The 12,500-nt window shown below is 31.5% G+C and overlaps 1 protein-coding gene and 1 long non-coding RNA gene across 3 annotated transcripts in view; one reads left to right on the forward strand and one right to left on the reverse strand.

Moving 5' to 3' along the window:
- The window catches only part of LOC137651352 (uncharacterized), a 114,322-nt gene that overhangs the window by 91,504 nt on the left and 10,318 nt on the right, over positions 1-12,500 (reverse strand). The window lies entirely within an intron of this gene.
- The window catches only part of LOC137651351 (uncharacterized), a 17,909-nt gene continuing 15,304 nt past the window's right edge, over positions 9,896-12,500 (forward strand). For both annotated transcript variants that reach the window (XM_068384648.1, XM_068384649.1), the window contains exon 1: positions 9,896-10,307. In XM_068384648.1, coding sequence (XP_068240749.1) covers positions 10,274-10,307 — 34 coding nt within the window. In that variant the 5' untranslated portion in view covers positions 9,896-10,273. The remainder of the gene's footprint in view (positions 10,308-12,500) is intronic.

Here is a 12,500-nt window from a genome sequence, read left to right on the forward strand (position 1 = left end):
ATAACAAAAATCTAAAATAATTATAACAAATTGGTCAAACATTATACATAACCATAAACGCGAATAAAATCTGAATCATGAACAACATCAAAACTATAGTAATGAATCACATTAACCACACACACACACAAAAAAAGATCCAAAATAAAAACAATAAAATAAGGCAAAACGAAACCCAGAAATATTACGATAAACAAATAATATTAGGAATTACAATTAAAATCAGCTCCCTAAAATACTATTAGGAATTACAATTACAATCAGCTTCCTAAAATACTATTACGAATTATAATTACAATCAGCTTCCTATAATACTATCAGGAATTATAATCAGCTTCCTAAAATACTATTAGGAATTATAATTACAATCAGCTTCCTATAATACTATCAGGAATTATAATTACAATCAGCTTCCTATAATACTATCAGGAATTATAATTACAATCAGCTTCCTAAAATACTATCAGGAATTATAATTACAATCAGCTTCCTATAATACTATCAGGAATTATAATTACAATCAGCTTCCTATAATACTATCAGGAATTATAATTACAATCAGCTTCCTATAATACTATCAGGAATTATAATTACAATCAGCTTCCTAAAATATTACTAGGAATTATAATTACAATCAGCTTCCTAAAATATTACTAGGAATTATAATTACAATCAGATTCCTGAAATACTATTAGGAATTATAATCAAATCATCTTCCTCCATAAAAAAATGAAATCAGAAATCTCCGATCAAACTGCGCATGCTCAAAAAAACGAAGGCAAAACCTACGGACCCATTATCTTCAGACAGGGCATTTCCCTTCTCATGTAGGAATGCCTTAATGACCCTGAGAGAGAGAGAGAGAGAGAGAGAGAGAGAGAGAGAGGAGAGAGAGAGAGAGAGAGAGCGAGCGAGAGAGAGAGAGAGAGAGAGACCTAAACATCATAATAATCTACATGTAACCCCATTATTGAATCTTACAACACTGTGTTTACATATATTCATTGATATACATTATGTCATAAAAACAGTGTAAGAAACGTTATTCCTATAATAATTAACCAATTACATCTATCTCTTATTCTACCGAGCAGCGTGGACTTCCCTGTGACGTCACACCTTTCAGAGTCCTGAGAAATTTTCAAGGTTAGGATTCGTTAAAAAAACGAGACAAAAAAAAATGTATACAATCGATACCTGGACCATTTCCTGCAGGTTGATGACTGGATCAGCGTGATGTCCTCGACCAATCAGAAGACAGGACTTCCCGGTGGTATCTAAGCTCTCCCGGTTGAGAGCGGTTTTCTTATGGTATATTATCTACCCCAGTTACGAAACTTCTACAACTTATTATTTTCTTATCTAATTATTCTGGATGGCTTTTTCTTATTCAATCTAATCTAGTTGTCCCAAGGGAATATAATATTTTTACTCTACCATTCTACCCTTTACATCGTTAAAAGGCCCCTCTCTCTCTCTCTCTCTCTCTCTCTCTCTCTCCTCTCTCTCTCTCTCTCTCTCTCTCTCTCTCACAAATATATCTCTATTCACACACACACACATATATATGTATATATATATATATATAGTATATATATATATATATATATATATATATATATATATATATATATATATATATCATATATATATATATATATATATATATATATATCTAAATATGTATATATATACATATACATATATATATTATATATATACATATACATACATTATATATATATATACAATATATATATATATATATATGTGTGTGTGTGTGTGTGTGTGTGTGTGTGTGTGCCCTTTAAATGAAATAAAATGCCAAGTGATCACCTACTTCCTCTAAGAAAATGCTTGAAAAATCCAGCAAGAAAAATATCCCTTATTGAAAGCAACTTTGGACGCTGGAGGAATCTACATTGTTAATATCTAAACAAAATATCCAGATTTTTTATCAAATCTACCAGTGCTGACATTCAAGATGAAGGAATCTCTGGATATTTGAGTTTTCGCTTTACAAAAGTGGAATTTCAGAACCAGTAAGTTTTCTACAAGTTTCAGCAGCTGTCGGTTTTATTGAAGATGAAAAGAGGGAGGGGTGAATTAGGGTTGTGGTAGCATATTGGAAACGCCCCTGTCTGGCGATCTCTTGGTCTGGGGTTCGAGATCCGCTCAAGCTCGATAGTTACATGTAGTGTCTGCAACCTCACCATCCTTGTGAGCTAAAGATGCAGGGTTTGGGGGAGCCTATAAGTCTGCTTGCTAATATATAAACAGCCATTACCTGGCCCTCCCTGGTCCTAGTTTGGGTGGAGAGGGAGCATGGGCGCTGATCATATGTTTATATGGTCAGCCTCTAGTGCATTGTCCTATCCTTGCCCCTGAGATTCACGAGCGACCTTTAAACTTTCAAACATTATGAAGTATAAGTTTAAAGAGGTTAGGCAGCTAAATGTAAGAAGGGAGCGGGCAAAAAAAAAAAAAAAAAAAAAAAAAATGAGGTGAAGTCAGAATATATTCGACCCCTCTTTTTTATCCGGGAATTTTGTCACGCGTAGGAAGATTGGGAGACCCGAGAAGGGTAACTCAAGTCTAGATTCAGCTTCGCTTTGCAGGAAATAAAAAAAAAAATATACCACTGAGGTTATGTCGAGAAACTTGATAAGCATGTGAGAGAGAGAGAGAGAGAGAGAGAGAGAGAGGAGAGAGAGAGAGAGAGAGAGAGAGAGAGAGAGAGTTTAACCATTTTCTTCAAGAAAATATCAAATATTAAATACAAAAAATATCAATATGTTAAAGTCTTGCCTTCTAGTTTTGAAAAAAAGGAGAGAGAGAGAGAGAGAGAGAGAGAGAGAGAGAGAGAGAGAGAGGAGAGAGAGAGAGAGAGAGAGAGAGAGAGAGAGAGAGAGAGAGAGAAAGGTGTTATGGTTCCAAGAATGTTTATCTCAAATAAATTTCTTCTTTAAATAACCGAACAGAAAATTATTCTTGAAACATTTGAACTGAACAAATAAAAAAATGACTTGTCAATCGTCCAATAAACAAGAAAATAAAAAGAATAATGAATAAAGTCGGAAGATGGAAATATAAAAAAAGGTAATATGAAATAACCATGAAAATAAATATATAGAACTGGAATGGGGACTCGGTAGAGTGCATACCTTCGCCAACACCACATAACAACGCAATTGAATTATGCACATTGTATCAATAGTTTCATGCAAATTGGTTAAACATTGACCACGATATAGCAAAAAGAATGTTTTTTTACCTATTTTATGACCTTGACCTTTGACCCAATCTATTTTATGACCTTGACCTTTGACCCAATCACTCCCAAAGTCTATTCAAATTGTCATTGGATCAAAGCGAATCATCCCACCAAATTTCATGAGATTCGGTCAAATGGCTTTTGAGTTATGAGAATCACAAACAAACAGTCATACATACAAAAAATCCTTCCTCCAAATTTAACGAGATTCGGTCAAATAGTTTTTGAGTTATGAGAATCACAAACAAACAAACATACAAAAAAATCCTTCCTCCAAATTTAACGAGATTCGGTCAAATAGTTTTTGAGTTATGAGAATCACAAACAAACAGTCAAACAAACAAAAAATCCTTCCTCCAAATTTAACGAGATTCGGTCAAATAGTTTTTGAGTTATGAGAATCACAAACAAACAGTCAAACAAACAAAAAATCCTTCCTCCAAATTTAACGAGATTCGGTCAAATAGTTTTTGAGTTATGAGAATCAAAAACAAACAGTCATACATACAAAAAATCCTCCACCAAATTTTACGAGATTCGGTCAAATAGTTTTTGAGTTATAAGAATCACAAACAAACAAACATACAAAAAAATCATCCCACCAAATTTAACGAGATTCGGTCAAATAGTTTTTGAGTTATGCGAAACACAAATTACAAACAAAGGCGTACAAACATACGCCTATCAATACATGACCTTCGCAACGAAGTTTGTGAAGGTAAAAATAACAAACGGCTTAAGATGACTAAGACATAATTGACATAGAAAACTCAAGAATGACAATAACAATCACAATATTGATAATAATAATAATAATAATAATAATAATAATAATAATAATAATAATAATCACAACCATAATAATTATAATAATAATAATAATAATAATAATAATAATAATAATAATAATAATAATAATAATATTGTCATTATCATTAACAACGATAATAAAAAAAATATTAACTATAAAAACAATAATAATAATAATAATAATAATAATAATAATAATAATGATAATAATAATATAAAAAATTATAATTATAATAACAACGAAAATAATAATAATAATAATAATAATAATAATAATAATAATAATAATAATAATAATAATAATAATAATAATAATAACCTAAATGCAAAATCTAATAATAATAATAATAATAATAATAATAATAATAATAATAATAACCAAAATGCAAAATCTAATAATAATAATAATAATAATAATAATAATAATAATAATAACAATAATAATAATAACCTAAATGCAAAATCTAATAATAATAATAATAATAATAATAATAATAATAATAATAATAATAACCAAAATGCAAAATCTAATAATAATAATAATAATAATAATAATAATAATAATAATAATAATAATAATAATAATAACCTACATGCAAAATCTAATAATAATAATAATAATAATAATAATAATAATAATAATAACCTACATGCAAAATCTCGAAGCACGCCAAGGCAGAGAAGATCCTGCCGAAGTAAACTCACTTAGCGGTTCAAGGTCGCCCCGTCACCTTCCACCGAAGACACCTTCATCCCGAGGGTGCCACCTGGCCGTACATCACATGCGGAGGTCACAGAGGCCCTTTGCCTTACCTGAAGACGGAGAGGGAGTATGTTAATGTGTCGTCTCGTGAGATAATAAGAGGAAAAAATAAAACTTGCAATATTAATTTAATTTTTCGATTTAAGATTATTTCTAGTTTTGCATACAGTGCAAAATTACTGGTAACCACGTTTTGTAAGTATGAAAATATGAAAATGGTAAAAAGGATATCATAATGAATAATTTCATAAATAATATAATAAACAAAGAAGAAGAAGAAGAAGTATATAATAAACAAATATCACTTATAAAAAAAGTGAACTGTAAAATGAAAAGATAATAAAATGGTAAAAGGATATTATAATGAATAATCCCATAAATAAGATAATAAACAAAGAAGAAGAAGAAGATGAAGAAGAATAGAATAAACAAAAATCACTTTTAAGAAAAGTGAATAATAAAATGAAAGGATAATAAAATGGTAAAAGGATATTATAATGAATAATCCCATAAATAAGGTAATAAACAAAGAAGAAGAAGAAGAAGAAGAAGAATATAATGAACAAATATCACTTATAAGAAAAGTCAATAGTAAAATGAAAGGATAATGAAATGGTAAAAAGATATAATGAATAATCCCAATAGATAATAAATAAATATCCCTTATAAGGAAAGTGAATAGTAAAATGAAAGGATAATAAAATGGTAAAAAGATATAATGAATAATCCCACAAATAAGATAATAAACAAATTTCACTTATAAGAAAAGTGAATACTAAAATGAAAGGTAATCCCATAAAATAATAAACAAAAATCACTTATAAGGAGAGTGAATAGTAAAATGAAAGGATAATAAAATGGTAAAAGGATATTATAATGAATAATCCCATAAATAAGATAATAAACAAAATTCACTTATAAGAAAAGTGAATATTAAAATGAAAGGATAATAAAATGGTAAAAGGATATTATAATGAATAATCCCATAAATAAGATAATAAACAAAATTCACTTATAAGAAAAGTGAATATTAAAATGAAAGGATAATAAAATGGTAAAAGGATATTATAATGAATAATCCCATAAACAAGATAATAAACAAAAATCCCTTATAAGGAAAGTGAATAGTAAAATGAAAGGATAATAAAATGGTAAAAGGATATTATAATGAATAATCCCATAAGATAATAAACAAATATCACTCATAAGAAAAGTGAATAGTGAAATGAATGGATAATGTTATGAAAAATTGCAATACATAAATTATATAAATATGAATATATAAAAGTATGAAATACAAAATCATACGATACGATACAGGAGGAATAAAATCAAATCAATAATTAAAAAGGAAATATCAAAGGTTATTTTTCTTTCATTAAGTATATAATAGATTTATTTCATTAACTTAAAATAAAAATAAAAACGTATATATTTCAATAAATTAATATGGAAAATATATATATATATATATATATATATATATATATATATATATATATATATATATATATACACATATATATACATATATATACATATATATATTTTTTTTTCTGGAGGTAGGTACGTCCTGTGGACATTTTAGAAGAGCTATGGTGATCCCACCTACGTATAAAAATTGACATTTTAGAAGAGCTATGGTAATTCAACACATGTATAAAATGGACATTTTAGAAGAGCTATGTTGATTCAAACTATTTATAAAAAGTGACATTTTAGAAGAGCTATGGAGATTCCGCCTATGTATAAAAATGGACAATTAAAAAGGACAATGGTAATTCCACCTATGTAAAACTTAACATTTTAGTCAACATATGTGAAAATGCACCCCATTTACGACCCTGACAGTCTTTTTCCTCCTCTCTAGAAAAAAATTAAACCATTTTTCATTTCATTGTATGACCAGAAACGTCTTAGAGAGCAATAAGTATGACGAAGTTATATGGCGGTACTCCCAAGTAGCTGTCGAAACGAGCAGCTTCACATATGAATATATCTTCCGAGTGTTTTTCATTCTTCAAAGGAACGCTCTGTATGAATTAGATTCATGACTTGGGCTATAAAACCCAGTGCTGGAGCCTGTGAGGCTGTTCAGCGCACAAGTGCAACTGTGGTGGAAAAACTCAGCAATGCTGTAGGTTCGTGTTTCCTTTGCCTTCACACATACAGTGTATAGTCCGGCCTATTCTTTACAGATACTCCTCTGTCATCATACACCTGACAACACTGAGATTACCAAACCATTCATCTTCACCCAAGGGGTTACTGCACTGTTATTGTTCATTGGCCACTTTCCTCTTGGTAAGGGTAGAAGAGACTCTTTAGCTATGGTCAGCAACTCTTCTAGGAGAAGGGCGCTCCAAAATCAAGCCATTGTTCTCTAGTCTTGGGTAGTGCCATAGCCTCTGTACCATGGTCTTCCTCTGTCTTGGGTTAGAGTTCTCTTGCTTGAGGGTACACTCGGACACGCTTTTCTGTGTTGTTTCTCTTCCTTTTGTTTTGTTAAAGTTTTTATAGTTTATATAGGAAATATTTGTTTTTTGTTGTTACTCTTAAAATATTTTATTTCTCCTTGTTTCCTCTCCTCACGGGGCTATTTTCCCTGTTGGAGCCCCTGGGCTTATAGCATCCTGCTTTTCCAACAGGGGTTGTAGCTTAGCAAGTAACAATAATAATAATAATAATAATAATAATAATAATAATAATTGCTTTATGAAGTAAAACTTTGTTGAGATTAGACAGCAAGAAGGAAGAGGTTATGGATATCAATTAGGACATGCAGCAATTGCAGCAACAAAGATCCTCAAGTAATGCAGGAGAAAGGCCTCAGGCATGTCTTGGTCAAGCCTGAGGTTTGGCCAGTTTCATCACTACGCTGGCCACTGCTGATTGGTGATGATATAAAATTCGGTGTTTAATAATTGTAACTAGCTGATCTTCAACATCAGCGGCCTCAAATTATTGGCATCTCGCCACGACAGTACTTTCCTTTATACGAAGGACATCCACTGCTGACTGAAAACTGTCTAATCTTATCTAGATTGTATGACTACAAAACTACAGCACCGCCAAAGGTGAACGTCCTACTGGCCACTACAACCGAACTCACGTAGGACTTCCCATGTCAGACATCCTTTTAAAGCGCGCTGGCATCCTTGTCATTCCGGTATCCTTTGACATTGGTGGGCCTGAAATATACCGTGAGGTTATAAAAACTGCCTTTCCTCCTCTCGTACAAGTACATCAAGGAAGGGGGAGACGTTCGTCCATGCTCACCTTCGTCGTCGAACCAAGGACAGGGCTTTCACAAAGAACAGGCGAAGGATCCTGATGTCTACTGTCTTTCCATGGTGAGGAATGTATTACTAATTTACCTAGTGGTGATGTTTATACCAGGTTCTCTTAAAGTAGGCTACTAAATAGGACATTGCAATAATCATTATGCATTTTTATGCACGTGAAAATATTCATTGCATTCGTCTTGGGTTATTACCTGTTTAGTTGATTTGTAATTGTTCTCTCTCTCTCTCTCTCTCTCTCTCTCTCTCTCTCTCTCTCACACACATTTGTTTCAATATTGAGATGATCCGTTTCACAAAAATAATGAAACGAGTGAAAATTTCTTTGGAAGCCAAGGTGGTAACGTATGAATGGGACTGATGGACAAACTATCCATTATGGAAGGAAATGTGGATGTTAGATAAGAATAAAAGAAAGAGCTTAAGCTCTCGGCATGAACTATTTGCATAGTATATGAGGTGTAAGAAGAATCATTGAGGTGAGAAATGTGGCAATAGAAAAAAGAAATGATTAAAAGATTAACACACGTGATAGGATGGATCAGAGCATATTGAGGTGGTTCGGCCATGTTGAAAGATTGGAAAACACGTGTAGAATTCAGAAGGCTTCAAAAGAATCATGTAATAAAAATGAAAGAAGCATTAGAAAGGAATGACCTTGTTATCCCGGAAGTGCATGAAACCATGAAAAATATGGGTGAATTGTGCTCTCTTTGTAAATGGGCTTAACGAGAAGCAAATGGTCCTTCGATCCTTTCTTTCAAGTGTAGCACAGTGGAAGTTTTCCTGCACAGGGGTTTCATCCATAATTCAGCGTTTAAAATATGAATGTCATAGTGACTTGTGTTGTCCTTCTGTGGAGCCACCCCTTATCATGGGTAACAGTTTACAACAACAAACATAGCAGTTTCTAGTTCATTGCAGGACAAAGGCCTCAACCATATTCTTATTCATATCTAGGATTTGGCCGATTTTTATTACCCCGCTCCCCACTGCGGACTGGTGATGGTGGGAGATTTTAGTCTGATAACTCACAGCAAACCAACATAGTATGGGTGGCCCTAACTAGTAAAGCTTCGCTGATCATGGCTATAAGCAAACCTTTTCACCACGTTAAGGTTACATAATGTATCCCCACACGCACTCTCTCTCTCTCTCTCTCTCTCTCTCTCTCTCTCTCTCTCTCTGTGTCGTGACGAATCTTACGACCAATTCATTTCCTCAATGAATGTGTGAGAAGGTATAGTAAGAATGAAGACCTCTCAGCACCAGTTCCGGAAGTCAAAGGGCCACTGACCTTGAATCAATTAAATTCTTTCCATTCCTCCTCTATTTCTTCTCCATTTCTACCAATTATCGTCCACTAATTAGACGGAGAATTCACCGCATTCTTCCTAGTTTGCGTTTTTATTTCCTGCCGGAGGGGAAAAATGACGAAACATTCTGGAGATAGCGACCTTTGGCATCTGTCATTGCGGCAAGGTTGCCAGTGGTGACGATCAAGTTAAACCAGAGTGCGTCTAGTGGTCGCTGGGGTAGACGTTCCACTGCGCTGCTCTCCGTCTGGAATGTACTGACTTGGATTTATTTTGGACTCAATTCCTTGGAATTTATTGGACTTTTTGAAGTCCGTTAGTCCTACTGAAACGGGAATACGAACGAAAAGGAAATAATTCAATTGAAAACAATGCGTCATCGAGTAATATTTTTTTCTGTTTATTTCCAGATGATTTGATACTCGTGATTAAAAAATTGAAAAAAGTAACAAAATCAAATTTATATTGTGAAAGAAAATACGGTAAATCTACTCTGAAAGTGAAATTGTAAATACTGAATGAGTGCGGCCTCTAAATACTCGAAGTGGAATTAAATGTATCGATGAGGAAGTGAAAAGTTCAAATAGATATTGAACGAAATTACTGCCTAATCACAGTGACTAGTAGGGTACCAAGGCTCTGCTCCTTGTACAGAAAAATGACATTATAAACTTAACAATAAAGACATTATAGTGAGAAAAAGTCTACCGGAATTTTCTTGTGTAAAGAAAAAAAAACATTGTTATCCTGGATTTTAAATAAAAACTGACCTAAAGGAACGTTATGAGTTATTAATAAATACATCAAAATGAGACGTTTAGCTGAAGGAATAATTTCTAAAGGTAAGTCTATATTTGGAAGAAAGATTATTTAGGCAATCACAACCAAATTTTGATATATTTTATTTTCTTTATTTCAACAAGACATTCTTTGGTTCGTGGAAGAATTTTATTTCTTGAGTTATGATAATTTTTATGACGAATAAATTAAAATAACGTGAAATTAGAGCCAAATTGAATACAAAATATGTGAAAATTAGAGTCAAACATATCCAAAACGTGAAATTAGGGCCAAATAAATCCAAAATATAGTTGAATTAGAGCCACATATATCCAAAATATGGTGAAATTAGAGCAAAACAAATACAAAATATGGTGAACTTAGAGCACTATATACCCAAAATATGGTGAAATTAGAGCCAAACAAATCCAAAATATGGTAAACTTAAAGCCAAATGAATCCAAAATATGGTGAAATGCGAGCCAAACAAATAAAAAATATGGTGAAATTAGAGCCAAATAACCGATATATATATATGATGAAATTAGAACCAAATAAATAAAAAATATGGTGAAATTAGAGCCAAATAAATACAAAATATGGTGAAATTAGAGCAACAAAATCCAAAATGTGAAATTAGAGTAAAACAAATACAAAATATGGTGAAATTAGAGCAACAGTCCAAAATATGGGGAAATTAGAGCCAAATAAATAAAAAATATGGTGAAATTAGAGCAACAAAATCCAAAACATGGTGGAATTAGATAAACAAAATCCAAAATATGGTGAAATTAGAGCCAAATAAATACAAAATATGGTGAAATTAAAGCAACAGTCCAAAATATGGTGAATTTAGAGCCAAATAAATACAAAATATGGTGAAATTAGAGCCAAATAAATACAAAATATGGTGAAATTAGAGCCAAATAAATACAAAATATTGTGAAATTAGAGCAAAAAAATCCAAAATAAGGTAAAACTAGAGCAACAAAATCCAAAATATAGTAAAATTAGAGCCAAATACTGTATATCGAAAATATTGTGAAATTAGAGCCAAACAAATCCAAAATATGGTGATAGTGGAGCCAAATAAATAAAAAATATGGTGAGATTAGAGCCAAATAACACATATATAGGGTGAAATTAGAGCCAAATAAGTCCAAAATATGGATTAGAGCAACAAAATTCAAACTAGGGAGAAATTAGAGCCAAATAAATGCAAAATATGGTGTAATTATAGCAACAAAATCCAAAATATGGTGAAATTAGAGCAAAATAAATCCAAAATAAGGTGAAATTAGAGCCAAATAAATCCCAAATATGGAGGATTTAGAGCAAAATGAATCTAAAATATAGGAAAATTAGAGCCAAATAAATCCAAAATATGGTGAAACTGTAGCCAAATAAACAAAAATATGAAATTAGACCCAAATAAATCTAACCTATGGTGAAATTAGAGCCAAATAAATCCAAACATGGTGAAATTAGAGCAAAATAAATACAATATATGAAATTACAGCTAAATAAATGAAAAATATAGGGAAATTAGAGCCAACCTAAATACAAATATGATAAAATTAGAGCCAAAATAGTATCCTTTTCAGGCCACATTAGAGTACAAAATATGCCCATATTAGAGCTAAGAAAAAACACAGAGCCAAAATAGGACCAAATTAGAGCTCATTGGAGCTAAATACACACCGCTTGAGAGGCTAAATAAGACCCACCTTGAACTTTTTCTAAGTGATATTTATCACGCGGCAAAAACAAATGGTCATCAACACAGGAAATGCTCTTCGTTTTTCCAATAAATAAAACTCCATAAAGAAGGAAAATCTATATAAAGAAATATTAACAATAAACACCGATCTTCCCTCCAAGTTAAACGACAAGTACCAAATTCTTAAGAGAAATGGGCAGTAATGACAAATGACAAGAATGTTTACAATTATCAACACGTAGGACACAACACCCAAGGGCCAATATTGGACCAGATGCATATAGTCATATGCATACACACAAGCACACGCGCATATATACAGTATATATACAGTATATATATATATATATATATATATACATATATATATATATATATATGCATATGTATTATCGTTCAAGGCATATACAACCATAGTGTGTATATTCATGCTTCTACATAAGCATATATACATTTCTAAATAATATATATATATATATATATATACTTATAATTATACATTATATATATGTATAAATTTTATATATACTTACAT

This window comes from Palaemon carinicauda, chromosome 12, assembly GCF_036898095.1.
Source record: "Palaemon carinicauda isolate YSFRI2023 chromosome 12, ASM3689809v2, whole genome shotgun sequence".
Classification (NCBI taxonomy): domain Eukaryota; kingdom Metazoa; phylum Arthropoda; class Malacostraca; order Decapoda; family Palaemonidae; genus Palaemon; species Palaemon carinicauda.